This window comes from Canis lupus, chromosome Y (assembly GCF_048164855.1).
Source record: "Canis lupus baileyi chromosome Y, mCanLup2.hap1, whole genome shotgun sequence".
NCBI classification, from domain to species: domain Eukaryota; kingdom Metazoa; phylum Chordata; class Mammalia; order Carnivora; family Canidae; genus Canis; species Canis lupus.
Genome location: NC_132877.1, coordinates 6934978 through 6953938, shown reverse-complemented (window position 1 = coordinate 6953938; position 18961 = coordinate 6934978). Strand labels below are relative to the sequence as shown.

Sequence of the window (18961 nt, the reverse complement as noted above, 5' to 3'; positions counted from 1 at the left end):
TCAGACTTATAAAAATAATAAATTTGGTGTTTTTCCCTTACAAATTATATGAAGAAACAAATGTCAGAAGGATATTTTTTTTCATGAATAAGTTGGGAAGTATTACTAAGATAAGAGTCCTGCCCAGCCCACTCTTTTAAAAGAACTAAAAAAATACCCAGTCTTGCCATCATTGAACATTTAAATTTAAGTTTTTAGTTTTGAGATAATTCACTCTTTTGCCTTATTTTCTCTTCATTTTATTTAGAAACATAACTATATCAAATTTTCATTTGAATTCTGAAAGTGCACTACCATTTATTGGTACTTGCCATATTACAAGATTTTGAGTATAAAATGATATACGTGGGCGCTCTAAAGCAAAGAATTCTAAAACCTCAGATAAAGCCAGTGGAAGGATTTTATTTATTAATGGAAGTGGACACAATAATGCTACTTAAATTACTATATTTCATTTCATTTAGTTCATTTCTTTATTTAAACTGAAGTACACAGTGATTCTTTTTGTTTACTTTGACATATTTCATAATTGTTTTCAACAGGCAGGGAAACATGAAGCCATTGTGAAGAATGTACATGACCTGCTGGCAAAGTTGGCTTGGGATTTTTCTCCTGAACAACTTGATCATCTTTTTGATTGCTTTAAGGTAGTAATTCAGATAGTAAAGTAGAACCATTTCACCTTAAGTAGATTTAATTAATTAGATATATTTGTGTTTAGCCAATACATCTTGCTGATAAGTTTTACTGAAGAATCTTTGATGGAGAATTGGTTATTGTATGTTTTGGTCAGGATTTAATATTAGTTTTTATTATAGTTAAATTTCCATCACAGAATAATACTGTTTTTTAACACCGGTAATTTCACTTAATTTAATTAACTTCCTGTGGCAGCTTTTATTTGTATATACTTTTGCATTTGAAAATGCAGGTGAATGTTATTGGCTATATTAAAATAGATGTTTATAGTAAATATAGAGATAAAAGAATACACTAAATTACCATGGTTCTCTGGGATAATGTATATAAACCATAGAAATAATATTCAGAAAGAACTCAAGAGTTTCTGACATTCTATCTGCATTAATAGGGCACTTTTTATATTCAGTTTCTGTAGTTTGCAGAGTTGGTTAGACAATTTGTAGATCAGAAAGATAAAATCATGTGCCATTATTCATAAATACTCTAGTCACCTGCCACAGGCATTAGAATCACAAGATTTCTTGTTGAAAATTTGCATTGCTGTTGGTAACTTTAGTTGGCATAGTAAATGAGAGAATCGTTTGACATTATCTGTCAAAATTTGTATTTTTGTGTTCTCTGACAGACCTGTTGTATTTGGGAATGTTTGTTTGCCCTTGAGAAATTCTTCATATGTGTACCAGAATAAATGTTCAAAAATCTTTAGTGGGGTGCCTGGCTGGATCAGTTTGTGGTACAGCACATAACTATTGTTCTTGGGGGTTGTAAATTCAAGCCCCAGGTTAGGTGTGATATTACTTAAAAGTATCTTTATTTAAAAGAAAGTCTATAGCAACTTATTTGTTTTAGATCTAAACTAGAAAGAACCAAGTGTTAATGAGTATTAAAAGGATAAATATAGAATGTGGAGTGCTACACAACAGTGAAAATTAATATATTAGAGGAATTCAACAATGGGTGAATCTTAGTAATGTGATGAAATCTTATGTATTTTTTAAATCCACTGAATATATCAAAGGCCATAAAGGAAATCAATATTGGGAAGTTATTGTGGATACTGCAAAGATTAGTTTCAGAGAACTTCTGAAATGGTGGTGTATCTGTAATAGCCATAGTGACAGAAAGATGGAGAAGTATCAGTTTTTCCTCTTTTTATTTCTAATGCTGTCATGATTCTCCAACTATAATCATAATAAAAATTTCATCATTTATGCATGGTCCTATTGACTCATCAGGTGTTTACTAAATATTAGTTATTCAGCTAAAAGCATATTTTGAGATGTGTGGTATGATTTATTGTGATTGAAAAATCTTACATAAAAAAGAAAGGTCTCAGTAATAGCACTTAAAACATGAAGTGTAGGTTACCCAACAGTTCTTTGTGGATTGTAACTAAATGATCCTGACCTATTTGTCACAAGTCTTACTTGCTTTTGTTAGTGCCCAAAGGGTGGTATATAAATAATTTGAGTTCTTTGTAAGTCTTCATCTACCAGAGTATGTTAATTTACAGTCCATGACAGTAGTTTCTGTCAGAATTGTTAATTTATCACAGTCCTCATGGTTTGAAATTCTTTGTTATTGTTTTTCATATTCTTACTGATAAGAAGATTGAACTTTTTTTTTCGTACTTTTGAACTGTGTGTCTCCTTTCCAGTGAGTAATTATTATTATCTTTTACTTGTTTATTTTTCTTATTTGATTACTCCCTTTTTTTAAGAGAGGGAGGGAGGGAGAGCACAGGGTGGAAGACAAACAAATATTATACAGGCTCCTCACTCAGCAAGAGGCTTGACCCCTGACCCTGAGATCATGACCTGAGGTGAAAGGAGGAGTCAGATACTTAACCACCCAGGCATCCTGTTTTCCTTTTTATTATTCCTAAGTATCTTGCACATCTGATTGTTCATATTGACTAAAATATTTTCTCATAGTTTATTAGTACTTTGAGAAATCAAATATGATCCCAACTGTATGATTGGTTAGTTTGTTTTAATCCTCTTTTGATTCTATGGATGTCCACTTAATTTATTTTGTTCTTATAATATATGTGATAATAATCATTTTCCAAAATCATAGGTCATTTTTGTTTTCCTTAATTATTTCAGAGGGAACTTTTTAGGAGCTAGAACAATTTAGAAGCAGGCACTCAAGTGGTCTTCCTAGAAGTCCCATATTTGGCCAGCCTGTGTGCCTCAGCAGTTTAGCGCTGCTTTCAGTCTAGGGTGTGTCCTGGAGACCTGGGATCGAGTCCCACATCAGGCTCCCTGCATGGAGCTTGCTTCTCCCTCTGCCTGTGTCTCTGCCTCTCTCTCTCTTTGTGTCTCTATGAATAAGTAAATAAAATCTTTAAAAAAAAAAAGTCCTGTATTTATCATTTTAATTTTTTTTAGTACATAGTTCCTTATGTTCTAGTACTGCTGAATACAAGGGAAAGAATATGTACAACTCCCCCTGTGTTGTATTAACTTGCTTTAGAGAACACTTTTATTTTTATATTATAAATTTTTTATTTTGAAAATTTTAGGTTCATGTGAACTTAAATAATACAGAGAATTTCATATGTTCTCTAGGTTTTTTTATTGAAAACATTTTGTGGAAATTTAGTATTAATCAAATACTGACGTTCATACTTAAAGTTCTATTTCCATCACCACATGGATCCCTCATTAATTGTTTTATAGCCATACTCAGTTCTCTCTTGCCCCTATTTCTTTCTCCTTGACCCTTGGCAACCACAAGCTTGGTATCTGTTTCTACAGTTTTGTCATTTTGAGATTGTTAAATAAATGGAATCTTCCTTCCTTCCTTCCTTCCTTCCTTCCTTCCTTCCTTCCTTCCTTCCTTCCTTCCTTCCTTCCTTCCTTCCTCCCTCCCTCCCTCCCTCCCTCCCTCCCTCCCTCCCTCCCTCCCTCCCTCCCTCCTTCCTTTTTTAAAGATTTTATGTATGTATTAATGAGAGACACACAGAGAGAGAGGCAGAGACACAGGCAGAAGGAGAAGCAGGCTCCACACAGGGAGCCCAACATGGGACTCGATCCCAGGTCTCCAGGATCAGGCCCTGGGCGGAAGGCGGCACCAAACCGCTGAGCCACCAGGCTACCCCTAAATGGAATCTTACAATGTATAAAAACCGTGGACTTCTTCCACTCAACATAATTCTCTGCAGGCTCATAACAGATTGGTTTATGTATCTATTTCTTTTCTTGCTGAGTAGTACTTATGATACAACTTTTAACTATTTGCATTGTAATTACTTACCCATAAATAGAGGTATGAAGTTTTTCTAATTTAGAGCTTTTACAAGTAAAGCTGCTATGATTGTTGGTGTGTGGATTTTTTGAGTGAAATGTAGTCTGTTTCTTTGAGATCGCAGTTCTGTTGTATAGTAGTTGCATATTTACTCTGGATTACTTTTTTACAAAAACATAAAGATATTCGCAAACTGAGAGATTAACACTAAAGAACACAATTCTTGTGCTTCAGTATATTCACAGAATTCTGGTATAACCACCACTACCTAATTACAGGATATTTCCATTATCCTGAAATAAAACATTAGTCCTTGTTTTGTCCCTCTTCATCTTTTGCCCCTACTACTCTGTTTTATGGATTTTCCTATTCAGGACACTTAGACCTATCTTGTTCTTTCACTAACCAAATGGTAGCAAGGTTCATTTATGCTGTGTCATGCACTAGATTTTTTTTGTTGACAAGTGTATTCAGTAGTGTAGATATACCAATTTTGTTCATTTATCAATCAGTTAATAATGATGTTTGGGTTTTTCCATTTTTGGTTTAATATGAATATTGCTGCTCAGAAAATACATGCATAAATTTTGTTTGGACATGTGTTCCTTTCTATTACCAAATAGTGTTTTGTTATGTAGATACAATATATTTATTCATTAATTGATGAACATTTGGTATTTCCCACTTTTTTTTTTTAATGGATGTTGGATTTTATCAGATGTTCTATTCGAGATTGATGTGAGTATACAATTTTTATTTACCTGATAATACGTGATACATTATGTTTGTTATTTCACTGCATCCTAGGATAAACTGTACTTGGTCATGTTTTTGTGGTTTTTTTTTTTTTTTTAATTTATTCATGAAAGACACAGAAAAGAGAGAGAGGCAGAGACCCAGGCAGAGGGAGATTGATGTGGGGCTCGATCCCAGGTCTCCAGGATTACGTCCTGGGCCGAAGGCAGGCACTAAACCACTGAGCCACCCAGGGATTCCCGGTCATGTATTTTTTTTTAGTATGTTGCTGAATTCCATTTACTAATACTATGTTCAGAAATTCTATGAGGGGTATATGGTCTAAGAAAATTATGTAGTTTTTTTTTCTTTTGTATTTATAGGTATTTCCTGCTTCATAAAATAATTTGTTTTTCTCTTTTTTTTCTGCAAGAAATTAATTCTATATTAGTGTTACCTCTTTAAGTGTTATGGTAGTTTTCAGTGAAACCATCTGGGTCTCATGATTCTGGTTTTGGGAGTTTTTAAATCATGAATTTAATTTCCTAGTTATATTCTGTTGACATTGTCTATGTTAGCTGAATTGTAGTAATTTGCATTTTTTTAAGTAATGTCATTACATGTAATTTTTGTGTATATAAAGTTGTTTTTGGTATTCTCTATTATCCTTTAATGTCTATAGTGAGATCTTGGTTTCATTTTGATTTTGGTAATGTGTGCAGTCTTGTTTTTGCCCTTATCTACTATGCTAGAAATTTGTCAGATTATTATCTTTCAAATGAACCAGTTCTTTGATTAATTTTCTCATTGTGTTTCTATTTTCAATTGTGCTAGGTTTTTTTTTTTTTTTTTCTGCTAGGTTTTATTGGGGGTTTTTTGTTGTTCATATTGCCTTCCTACTCATTGTCTCATTATGTTGCTCTTTTTCCCGGGTATTTTTCAAGATTTTATTTATTTGAGACATAAGAAGCAAGGGGTGGAAAAGGAGAAAGGGAGAAGCAGCTCCTAACCAAGCAGGGAGCCTGACATGGGGTTAGATCCGAGAACCCTGGGATCATGACCTGAGCCAAAGGCAGACACTTTAACTGACTGAACACCCAGGCACCCTTTTTCTAGGTTCTTAGAATAGTTTGAATTGCTTATTAAAGCTTTTCTTGTTTTAGTGCTCTATCCTTAGTGATATGTACTTCCCTCTTACCAGACATTCATCATTGCATATATTTTATGTAAACAGAATAAGTGATTTTATTTACTTTTAGTTGATTATCATTTTAATCTCTTAAAGATCTCTTCAACAACATAAAACTATGTTGCTTAGTTTCCACATACTAGGAAATTTTTCTGTCTTGTTTTTGTTACTGGGTTATATAATTAGGTTTGATTCTACTGTGTTTGAAAACATATTTAGTCTGGTTTTCACTAACAGATTTATCGATGTTTGTTTTATGGTCCAGAAAATGGCCTCTCCTGTGTTGTACATATATCTTTAATTAAGTTTTTATTTTAATAGTGTTTCCATTATATATTGATAATGATCCAACACTTCTATAAAACACCAGTGCTCATCACAAGTGCACTCCTTTATTCCCATCACCAACCACTTCACTCAACCTCCCGTCCAGTAACCATCAGTGTGTTCTGTATAGAGTTAGGAGTCTGTTTCTTGGTTTGCCTCTCTTTTTTCCCTCTATGATCATTTTGTTTCTTAAATTCCACTTATGAGTAAAATCATATGGTACTTCTTTTCTCAGACTTATTTTGCTTAACATATACTCTCTTAAGCTCATGTCATTACAAATGTCTAGTGGATGAATAATATTCCATTGTGTATATATGTCTTGGGGGTTTTTGGTGTGTATTTTGAATAGAAGGTGTATTTGTCAGATAGGTAAAGGGGTTCTATAATTGTTCATTAAATTCTGTTCTTTTTTGTTGTTGAGTTTAATATTTTGTTGATTTTTGTCTAGTTCTGTCATTTAAGATGGGTGTTGATGTCTCTGCTCATAATTATGGAATGCCTATTCCACCTTTGAATTGTCAGGTTTTGTCAGGTTTCATACACTTGGATTGCTATGTTTTGTTGGTAGACTGACCCTTACAATATATATACTATTATATATCCCTTTTGAAATCTATTTTATCTGTTACTGCTGTGGTGACTTTTGCTTTCCTTTAATGTTTGTAGATCTTTCTGCATTCTTTTACCTCCACACTACCTACTTTATATCTTTGAATATTAATAATTTCTCTTAAGCTCAGTCTTATAACTGGGATGTCTAAAACCATTTTTGTTTAATGTGATTTTTGATATGTTAGGGTTTAATTTATTGTATTCTGTTTACTCTCTTCTGTTTTTCATTTCTTTCTTAATTTTCAAGCTGCCCTGAAGAACATTATTTTTTAGGTTTCAATTTTTATTTTTCTGTACTATATTGTATCTTTTCATGTGGCTATTTGAATGTCTTTAGTAATTCTAACATCTGTCCTCATTTTTGACCCTGTAAAATCTTTTCAAAAATAAAAATAATAGTTTTTCTCTTTTTTTCATTATGCTAAAATACACGACATGAAATTTACCCTCTTAACTATTTTTCTGTATATGATTCACTGGTATAAATACAGTAGTGATGTACAACCACTAGCATCATTTAGTCTGTTTCTGGAGCTCTTGTCTTATAAAACTGATACTCTGTACCTATTTGATAATAGTAACTCATTCCCAATCTCTGATGTCTCTGGCATCCATCTTATGCTTTCTATCTATATGATTTTGACTGCTCTAATACCTCTCATAAGTGAATTCATATGGTATTTGTTATCTTTTAGTGACTGACTTATTTCACTTATGTTGTCCTCCACTTTCATTCAAATTGTACTAACATGTTTCAGAATTTTCTTTCTTTTTAAATGAATAATATTCCATTGTATGGCTATGCCACAGTTTGTTTATCCATTGTTTCATAGATAGACAGTTGGCATTGCTTGTTGATTTTAGATGCTGTGAATAAAAATGCTGCTTTGAGCATGAGTGTACAGATAACTCTCTGAGACTGCTCTCAGTTCTTTTGGGTATGTATATACCCTACAAGTGAAAATTGCTGAGTGATGTGCTAATTGTGTTTTAATTTTTTGAGGAAGCTCTGTACTGTTTTCTCCGGTGACTCTACCACTTTACTTTCCCACCACCAATTCACAACAGTTGTAATTTCTCCACATCTTCAGCAACTCTTCTTACTCCTTTATCTTTGACAGCCACACTGATGGATGTGAAGTGCTATTCCATTGTAATTTCTATTTCCCTAATAATTAGTGTAATGTTGAGCATCTTTTCATGTGCCAGTAGATCTTTTGTGTATCTTCCTTAGAAAAATGTCTAAGTCCTTTGCCTGTTTTTCAGTTAACTTGTTTGTGTTTTGTTTTGAAATTTAGGACTTCTTAGCATATTTCTATCTGGTGTTCTTTTTATAATCTTTCTAATACAGAATTTTAAAGTCCTTAGTGACAGTTATTTGTAAATAGCGGATTTTTCCTTGAATTTAGATTATTCTAATACTGTGAATATGTTAGTTTTTTTTTTTTTTAAGACATTGTTAATTAAGTGCTAAGTTAATTAAGCTGTTGGTTGTCTGGTTGTGATGAATTCAGTGTAGTTATTTAAAACCATATATTGAAAACAGTGATCACTCAATATGAAAGCATGCATAAATTGTGATGTTTACATAATTTAAAATTTTTTTTAGGCAAGTTGGACAAATGCAAGTAAAAAGCAACGTGAAAAGCTACTGGAGCTGATTCGTCGTCTTGCAGAAGATGATAAAGATGGTGTGATGGCTCACAAAGTCCTGAACCTACTTTGGAATCTGGCTCATAGTGATGATGTACCTGTAGACATCATGGATTTAGCTCTCAGTGCTCACATAAAAATACTAGATTACAGTTGTTCCCAGGTATAGGAGTGCTTCTTTACTCATTTTTATTCTTACTTTATTTTTCCTTCACAATTAGGATGACTTAATTTTATTTTTTATTTTTTATTTTTTTAATTTTTATTTATTTATGATAGTCACAGAGAGAGAGAGAAAGAGAGGCAGAGACACAGGCAGAGGGAGAAGCAGGCTCCATGCACCAGGAGCCTGATGTGGGATTCGATCCCGGGTCTCCAGGATCGCGCCCTGGGCCAAAGGCAGGCGCCAAACCGCTGCGCCACCCAGGGATCCCGAGGATGACTTAATTTTAGAATAATACTATTTTTGTTTTTAAGGTAATCTTGAAAAATTGGCTATTTTTGACTTCTTAGAATTTTAAAATATCATTTACTAAGCATTTTTAACTCTATAAAAAAAAGACTTGTATATAGGTAAAATAAGTTTTTGTAGTAGTATTATAGTTCAGTGTATAATGGTAAAGTAGAATCAGAGTATCAGAGCTGGTAGTGACTTTGGAGGGAAGGGATCTTACTGATCCCTTCACTCAGGAAAAGCTAATAAAACTAACAGAATTTCCTGAATAGAGCTTTCATTAGAAGTAAATCACTGTATCTTCCCTGTATGTAACTTCTGCTATTTATGCTTACTGATTTCAAGTAATTTTTTTGCTATTACTTCTACTTTTGTGCTATACACACACACACACACACACACACACACACACATATATACTGTTACTTATATTTGCAAGCCTGTTTCTGGATTTTCTGGAGAGGAGAATAGGAAGAGAATCCCTAGCAGACTAAGTGTTCAGCCCTGAGCCTGATGCATAGCCTGATTTCTCCACTTTGAGATCATGACCTGAGCCAAAAACTAAAGTCAAATGCTTAACCACCTGAGTCACTCAGGCATCCATGGGCTAGATCATTCCTTATTTGCCTCAAGAATGAAAAGTGGAAGGGCACCGGGGTGGCTCAGCAGTTGAGCGTCTACCTTTGGCTCAGGCCATGATCCTGGAGTCCCAGGATCGAGTCCCATATTGGGCTCCCGGCATGGACCCTGCTTCTTCCTCTGCCTGTGTCTCTGCCTCTCTGTCTCTCTTTCTCTCTCTCTCTCTGTCTCTCATGAATAAATTAATTAAATCTTAAAAAAAATGAAAAGTGATCATCACTTAGTATCATGAATACACTCTTCAGCATATTGTGTAGTTATTAAAATGTTGGTTTATCGATGTCTTTGGTATTTAATGGAAATATTTAAAATGTTCTTGCAAAAATGCGCTTCAAGTGAGACAGTGAACAACAGGGTTGATATTTCTTCCCTATTTAGAATCATTCCCACTAAAAACTTGTTAATATTAATGTGAATTTCTGATACTAGCTATATTAGATAAAAAGAAGCAAATATACATTTCAGAATATTAAAAATAAATGTATTCTTATAACATCTTGAGCATTCTTAGTCTTGGGTGAGTACTATCTATTTTCTGTAACATTGTCATATGTAGGTTTAAAAAAATTTTTATTGTAGTAAAAGATACTTATATTTTAAAATATATAATATAAAATTTATATTTTAAGTATATTAAGTGTATAATTTTTCACTTGTAATACTTTCATATGTTATTTCCTGGATAAAATGTAAATTTTCAGGTTCCCTGCTTCTGTTAGAAAAGTCTGCTAACATACTCTTGGTAACAGTTGGGATTGTGTATTTTTTGCTAAGTTTTATAATATGGAAACCTTATAAAGTACAGAATAAAAAAATCTCCACAGTTAAGCATATACTTTAAAATCAGATTTCTTGTTTATATACTTAAACTTGGGATATATATGTTGGTACATTTGTATCTAAATCTGGAAACTGAATTTTTGTAGTAGTAGTACTTTGTTTACACTTCAGAATTTTGGTGATAATTTCAAAATAAGAACATAGTTACTCTTAATTTTTGCTATCCTTATCTTAAAAGCTTTTCTACTTTGTAATTCTCAAAAATAATTTGAAGACAGAATTATACTGAATACCAGTCCACATAACCATTAATTTTTTTGTATGTGTATTTAAGGATCGAGACACACAGAAGATCCAATGGATAGATCGCTTTATAGAAGAACTTCGTACAAATGATAAGTGGGTAATTCCTGCACTGAAACAAATAAGGGAAATTTGTAGTTTGTTTGGTGAAGCACCTCAGAATTTGAGGTAAGGATTTTAATACAAAAATTTTTCTTATTTTAGTGTATATATTATTATGAAAACAGCATACCAATAATATCATATCTTACAACTAGAGTGAGAAAATAGGAACAGGGTTTGTTGTTTGCTTGGAACAATATGAGGATTTTTATTGTATTTGTTTCCTTTTTTTTTTTTTTTAATGACACAGAAGTTCAGTTATTTTTACATTGTCACATAGAAGTTCAGTGTCAGAATCAAGAATACTATACTGCCTTGGGCTCTTTGTTCAGACAAGCCTAAGACTTCTATTCTAGCAGGCACACCAAACTTACGGTATGGATTGTATTTATCCCACTTTTCAATTTGTTTTACCCTTCTTATGGGTTCAAGATAACAAAAGTGATTTATGAAAATAAGGTTTTACTTAAAAGTTTTTGTTTTTGTTTTTGATTTTTTGTTGCATTTTAATGTGTTTGGTCTTGAGGCTAAATTATGGTTATGGGAATAATTTACCCTTAATTTTCTTGTAAGCAATTTGGAACTAATGACATGGATGAAGTTTAGGAATAGTGCAACAGTATTTATAGCACAGTTAGGATTCCCGATAGTGAACTCTCATTTTTGTTTAACTAGCAATAATCCTAAAATGATTCTTTAGCCATTTTGAAGTTTTCTTGTAAAACAAGATTTTTCTTTTTTTTTTTTTTGAGAGGGAGAGAGGGAGAGAGAGCCAGCTAGCACAAAAGTTTGGAGGGGCGAGCTAGATAGAGGGGAAGAGAGAATCTTCAACAGGCTCCCCACCCAGCACAGATCTTGACACAGGGCTCAATCTTCATGACCTAGAGATGATCCCAGTTGAAATCAAGAATTGGACACTTCACCACCTGAGCTACTCAGAAGCCCCTTCAGAATTCCATTTTTGTTTTTCAAGTCAGATTTTGATAATTTTTTTAATATGGGATATTTTGATTTATCATACTTGTCTTTTATCAAACATACCCATTTTCTGGCTGCTTATTTATTCATGCAGTACTACAGTCTTCAGACAGGTGATTTAATTAATAGTGAGTTAGAAATGATGTAAGCATTAATTGCTTTCACTGATAATGGCAAAATAGAAAGGGAACTGGGTATCTTTCTGGTTATATCCACGGGCAAAATGCTACAAATTCGGTGTTGTAACAGAATGAACCTTTAAGGGTTCATAGTTGATCATGCACATTTGTGGCTGTGGCCTGTGGTTTTATTGTTTTAAAGACTTACTCATTTTTTTATTCTTTAAAGACTTATTCATGAGAGACAGAGAAAGAGAGGCAGAGACATTGGAAGATAAGAAACAGGCTTGCTGTGGGGAGACTGACTCAATCCTGGAACCCCGGAATCATGACTTGAGCCAGGCTTACACTCAGCCACTGAGCCACCCAGTTACCCTATGCCTGTGCTTTGATATTTATATAAGATTAGTATCATGGGTGAAGTTGGAGAATACAGATTGGTGATTTTCATGTAAGATGAGAATGTTACAATAAATATTTGAGACCTTAGTTTATTCTCTCTAAATTGCTAGATATTTTGCTGTTAAAGGAGGATAAAATATTTTTTAATATTTTACTTATTTATTCATGAGAGACACAGGCAGAAACACAGGCAGAGGGAGAACCCGATGTGGGACTCAATCCCAGAACTTGGGATCACAACCTGAGTGGAAGGCAGATGCCCAACCATTGAGACACCCAGCCGTCCCTAAAAGGAGGATATTGGCTCAAATTTTTTTATGATTATAAAACATTTTAAATTTCTCAATTAGGGTAATCTCTGTAAATTCTCAGTTTAAACAGTGTTCATGCCTAATTATACTGTCAAGTTCTTCTCATTTTAGTCAAACTCAGCGAAGTCCCCATGTATTTTATCGTCATGATTTAATCAACCAGCTTCAACACAATCATGCCTTAGTTACTTTGGTAGCAGAAAACCTTGCGACTTACATGAATAATATTCGACCATATGCTAAAGGTATGTATTATAAACTAAAATTAACCATTGGGAATCAGCATAGGCTTCCCTTCCCTGTTTGTTTTTTTTAATCGTCAATGTTAATTACCTCAAAAAAAATGTTAATTACCTCAGAAATGAAAATATATTTCTTTTTAGAAGAATCCGAAAATGGAAGTGAATTTGTTTTATGAATTGTATTCACTTATAAATCCACTCAGCTAAGTTTTAGGTCAGCTTTTCAAGGCCTGTTACTATGTGCTTATCTTTCCATATCTGTGGATCAGATACTCCTTTATTAATCTTATAATCAGATTAAGTGTACAGTGGTTACATCTTTGTTATTTGTAAATACATCTGATTTTAAGGAGTAAAGAAACTTGTATCCAGTTTACCTTCATCTGGTTAATAAAACTGAACAAATACTTATAAAATGGAAATGCTGATGAAATAAATGGGTAAAATGTAAATAATTATATATATCTGGGTAAAGAATAGTTCCTTGTATTGTTTTTGCACTTTGAAAACATATCAGAAAAGAAAGTTATATAAAGTTCTCCTTTCCTCCCACCAATTGACATTTTTAGACAAAAGTATTTAAGGTATAAAGCAACTAACGTGGTAGTCCAGAGTTTAGTCTCAAGTTCAGTACTCTGAAGAACCAGAATACTTAGGTAGTGGAAAAAAATTTTCTAGAATTTTGGAAGCCTAAGGTTTGATTGATATAAGTAATGATTCTTAAGAAGTGCAAAAATTGCTTGTAGATGCTTTCTCATAAGGAAAGTACAAAACAGTCATACCATGTGGGTCTGCTTCCTTTACTGAAAACCAGATAACATGGATAAACATTCTATATTCATCTTTATAGCAAGTCACAGTTACATCCAGTTGCAGTTTTTTTGATGTGAAAAAAATCACATCATTTGGAAAACATGGATGGCTTTAACAATTTTAAAAGAATTCGAATTTAGTATCAGTACTAACACGGTCAAGTTGTAATAGGTATATAACATACATATCAGTACTTGTTACTAAAAAGAAATTGTATTATTTCCAAATCCTTTATAACTTGCTTCAGAGTTTTGAAATAAATGTCTCTGATTCCTGAAGTTGACTGTGCTACTCGGAGACATTTAATTGCCCCATCATTTGTTCTACCCACAAAACAACCTGGTTCCAGGCAGAAGGTTTTATCCAGACCTTCTGATCATTTTGTGATAATCTTTTGCCTGATACTGAGATAAGGAGCTTTATGAGATTTTTTTTTTAATTTTTATTTTTTTTATTTATTTATGACAGTCACAGAGAGAGAGAGAGAGAGAGAGAGGCAGAGACACAGGCAGAGGGAGAAGCAGGCTCCATGCACCGGGAGCCCGATGTGGGATTCGATCCCGGGTCTCCAGGATCACGCCCTGGGCCAAAGGCAGGCGCCAAACTGCTGCGCCACCCAGGGATCCCGCTTTATGAGATTTTTAAGAAAAAGCTTCTATACATCTGAATAGATTTTGCCTTTTTGAAAAAATATTTCACACACAAGTATAAATAGTATTTTTAATTTAAGTCTTGCTTTGCTTTTTCACCAACTCTGAGGATTTTTCACCTAGTGTGTATAATGTTCATAGGGAAGTCCAAAGTACTTATTAATTTTATGTTTTAAAAATGGGATTTCCCACTGAGGGTAGGCTGAATTGGTTCTGAGACTGTTTAGAGACATTGGTACTACAGATACTATAATAACTATACTTTAATAGTTTAGTTAACTACTATAATAGTACTTTAATAACTATATCAAATATAGTAGCACCTTCGTCTGATTTTTCTTTGAATGCCCTCAGTGATTCGTTTTATGCTAAAATATTTTTCCCTTGTAAGAATGCTTTTAGTATTGGGGGAAAGTGAAGGGAAAAAAATCATCAACTATACTCACAGATAGTTTCAGTATATGTGAAGAATGAAAGAGTTGTACTGAAAAATTTTTGATTGCAGGTTCAGTATTGTATTTTCCTTTTGGCTATGTCAGATGTTAATTTTGTGGGGAAAATCGAATATATGGAATACCACTATTATAGAGTTGCTTGATAATGATAAGTAATTACTGACTTTATAATTTTCTCAGCACTGATGTGGATATACGTGTTTTAAATGCATAATTTTTGTTCATTTGCAGACCTTGAAGACTATGACCCACAAACTGTGAGACTTGGAAGTAGATACAGCCATGTTCAAGAAGTCCAAGAACGGCTTAACTTCCTTAGGTTTTATTTATTTATTTATTTTTTAAAAAGATTTTATTTATTTATTCATGACAGACACATACAGAGAGAGAGGCAGAGGCACAGGCAGAGGGAGAAGCAGGCTCCATGCAGGGAGCCTGACGTGGGACTTGATCCCAGGTCTCCAAGATCACGCCCTGGGCCGAAGGCGGCGCTAAACCGCTGAGCCAGCGGGGCTGCTTGGTTGGTTTTATTAACAATTAGCACTGTTCTCCTTAAGGCATAGATAAGAAATAGTGTTAATATTCTTTATAGCTGTCCTTCCTTATCTGGCCATTCCACCCTGCAGCTGAATATTTTCCCATATAAAAAGTGTCCTCAAAAGTTAATGTAATATTAATATTTCTTATATGTTCATTATTAAATACTTTAAAATTAATCGCTAAGCATTAACTTTTGTCTTTTTTTTGAAGATAGTGCATTTTAAGTTTCAGAAATAGTTTATGTTAGGAATAAAAGTTTATTCATTACACATTTTCATATTTCAGAGTAAAAGATAAAAGTTCTAGGAAGCTACATATTCATTAAGGCTACCATAGCAGTAAGGAACAGGGTTTTGGTATGCTTTGGGTGCTTTATGTATTCTAACAGTGGCTAATAAAAGTAGTTGAAAGAGTTATGTACTAACATTCATATGTGATTAACGAAAAATTGCCTATCTTTAAAAAAAAAAAAAAGCAAAACTAAATTTGGTGTTAGGCTGAATTGGTCAGTATTTTAGCTCTTAATAACATGTATATATGGATATATGTATATAGCTTAAATAATGAGAGGCTTCTTGGGAATGAATTACCAGATCCTTGCAAAAAAGCATATTTGAATCATAAGTATTATAAGAAAAAGAGACTTTATCATAAATCTACTGCATTTATTATTTTCATACATTAATTTTGGGGAATTTTCCTTTTGTACTGTGTTGTATAGTGTATTTCTGTTATTGAATTGTGTGAGAATTTATGGGGAAATATTTAGATTGATATATAGTCTGTTTTCTAAATAATCTATGGCTACATTTAACAGTTTTATCTGTATTAATCTCATCAACTCAGATAAAGTGTTTATAGCATTTGAACTTGAGATTTGTCTTTTTCCTTTTTTTTTTTTTTTTTTTCTTTTTTGAGAGAGAGAGAGGCAGAGACATAGAGGCAGAGGGAAAAGCAGGCTCCATTCAGGAAGCCTGATGTGGGACTCAATCCTGGAACTCCGGGATCATGCCCTGAGCCAAAGGCAGACGCTCAACTGCTGAGCCAACCAGGCATCTCCAAGAAAAATTTTTCATCAGATTTTATGACATTTACCCAAGGTGTCTCGTCTTTTAACCACCTGGGTAAAAATGATATGCCTCCCCTTAGTGGGCCATTGTTGATGGATGTGTACTTCATCCCTTAGGTCTTTTGGAAGAGAAAAACAGGAATTTATTTACTATATTAATAAAGATTAGAATCTGAAGACTTCTTAATAGCTCTTGCTCTATAAATACTTAGTGGTGTAATTTATTAAAGGCAGAAGAACTGAGAGTTTATGGTAGCTGTATATTTGATTTGCACTAATCACTTTAGTCTTAATAGCAACTCTGTGAGGCATTGTTACTCCAGTTTGAAATAAGACTGCAGTTCAGGTGGGAGAAATTACTTGTTTGAAATCACATAACTGCATATGACAAAGCTGGACTGATTCTTCCATCTATGGTGTCTGACTTTAAAATCTGTGGTTCTGTGATACCAATAATTTTCCAAACTTATCTGGGAGCCTTAGTTTGAAAAGTTTTGCATTTTACTGCAAATAATGCATTTTTTGCATTTTATCATTTTGGACTTTATGTTGCTCAATTATGTATGAACATGTGAAGGATTAGTAGGTAGAATTAAAAGCTAAAAGGCTTCTTTATACACAGACTTACAAATAAGATAATGAAGACCTATCATACTCAAAAGAAGAAACCCATGAATATTAATTAAATAAATACATCATATTCTATTGGATATGAAGCCACTATGATTTTGTTGACTAAATTAAATACAAAATTAGTATTCAGATTAAAATTGGCTTCTGTTTTCTCTCACTATCATTCATAGAAATAGTAAACAATTGGTGGAGAAAACTGCTAGCGAGAATCTGAAGAGAGAGACTATTTGAAGCATGACCATCATAATTTTACTTGATGATGACTTAATGATTTGAATAATCATGGTAATAAAAGGCTCCAGAGAACATCATTGAATATTATACTAATGATATCTGACATAGAAATGTGCTTAAATAACATTCACTTAACCTCTGAAAGTTATTTTGTATAATGTGCCATTTTCCATTGAGGCCATATAAGTTTAGGAAACTAAACCAGTATCTGGTTTCAAAAGCTGTAAAGAACAAGGAAGAAATGTCTGATATTTAGGTGAAGTCACATAGCAGAATTTGGGCGCACTTGCAGTTGCATCATAAATATATGTGTGTAGTGGGGTGGGGTTTTGGGTTTTTTTTCGTTGTTCTGGGGTTTTTTTGCTACTAGATACACGAAATAAGTTTTTTGGAAAAAATACCTCTTTAATCAGTAATAAAAACTTGTAGTGAATATAACTTCAGGCATATTGAAATAAATTGTGTCTGAAGATTATGTAGATCTAATTACTGTTGTTTTTGTTTTTTGTTTTTTTTTCTAAGATTTTTATTGAAGGATGGCCAATTGTGGCTCTGTGCTCCTCAGGCAAAACAAATATGGAAATGCTTAGCAGAGAATGCAGTTTACCTTTGCGATCGTGAAGCTTGTTTTAAATGGTATTCCAAATTAATGGGGGATGAACCAGACTTAGATCCTGATATTAATAAGGACTTCTTTGAAAGTAATGTACTTCAGCTTGATCCCTCTCTGTTAACTGAAAATGGAATGAAATGTTTTGAACGATTCTTCAAAGCAGTTAATTGTCGTGAAGGGAAACTAGTAGCAAAAAGAAGAGCCTATATGATGGATGATTTGGAACTAATAGGATTAGACTACCTTTGGAGGGTAAGTGAAAAGTAGGAATTCTTGTTTGCAGACATTGTACCTGAGGTTGTACTTAAATAATAATTTTGCCTGTACGTTATTTATATTTATCCGATTTGATGTGTTTGTCATGGGTGGAGGGAGAACTTGTTCATCTTCAGCTTCTTGTTACAGTACCACCACTGTTTGCTTGGAGTTCTTGACCCCTCAGTTTTTTCCTTGACCATCTGCTGCTGGTGTTCTTGATTAATTTAAATAACTTAGAGTCTTTTCAGCTGTATATGAATATATTATCCATTGTCACTTCCACATTTTTCATCTATCATTCATGAAAATTATTGTCATTTAAATTAGGTCTTGAAGCTTATTATTTTCTATGTTGACTACCAAAATGAATAATGGACAGAAGAGAGAACTCCTATTTGGAAGGAATTTTGAGTTAATAACTTACTTGACACTGTTTAATTTTTTATCTATTAAGTATCTGGGAGAGAAAATTTTAGCTGTATTCTATTTGAGGTTAGCATGGTCATTTTGGTAGTGTGAATAAATCATGTTTTCATCGTAAATCTTACCTGCTTGATTGTTACATATTTCAACCTACTGTGTTTTTGTTTTTTGGTTTTTTTGGGGGGTTGAACCTGGGTAGACTTAATATATTTGTTGTGGTTTTTCATTAAAATCAGTGGTTTTCAAATATTTTTAAAACAGCAGCAATGAACTCTACAATAAAAAAATAATATACCAGTTGAATTACTCCTTGAAAATCCCACAGTTTGTCTACCGATTGCAGAATTAAATACTTATTAAAATTTATTTTATCTTTTTCATTCTTAAGCAAATTTCTGTATTCAGAACGCCAACATTTTATATATATTAATCCTTTATTTTCATGTTTATTTAATTTTATGTAGCTTCAT

At 33.1% G+C, this 18961-nt stretch overlaps 1 protein-coding gene across 3 annotated transcripts in view; it reads left to right on the top strand.

Annotated features, from left to right (window-relative positions):
* LOC140629033 (ubiquitin carboxyl-terminal hydrolase 9X-like) overlaps window positions 1–18961 on the top strand; it is a 135942-nt gene that overhangs the window by 45056 nt on the left and 71925 nt on the right. For all 3 annotated transcript variants that reach the window (XM_072818433.1, XM_072818431.1, XM_072818432.1), the window contains 6 exons: window positions 543–647; window positions 8430–8636; window positions 10681–10817; window positions 12673–12806; window positions 14953–15040; window positions 17720–18062. In XM_072818433.1, coding sequence (XP_072674534.1) covers window positions 543–647; window positions 8430–8636; window positions 10681–10817; window positions 12673–12806; window positions 14953–15040; window positions 17720–18062 — 1014 coding nt within the window. The remainder of the gene's footprint in view (window positions 1–542; window positions 648–8429; window positions 8637–10680; window positions 10818–12672; window positions 12807–14952; window positions 15041–17719; window positions 18063–18961) is intronic.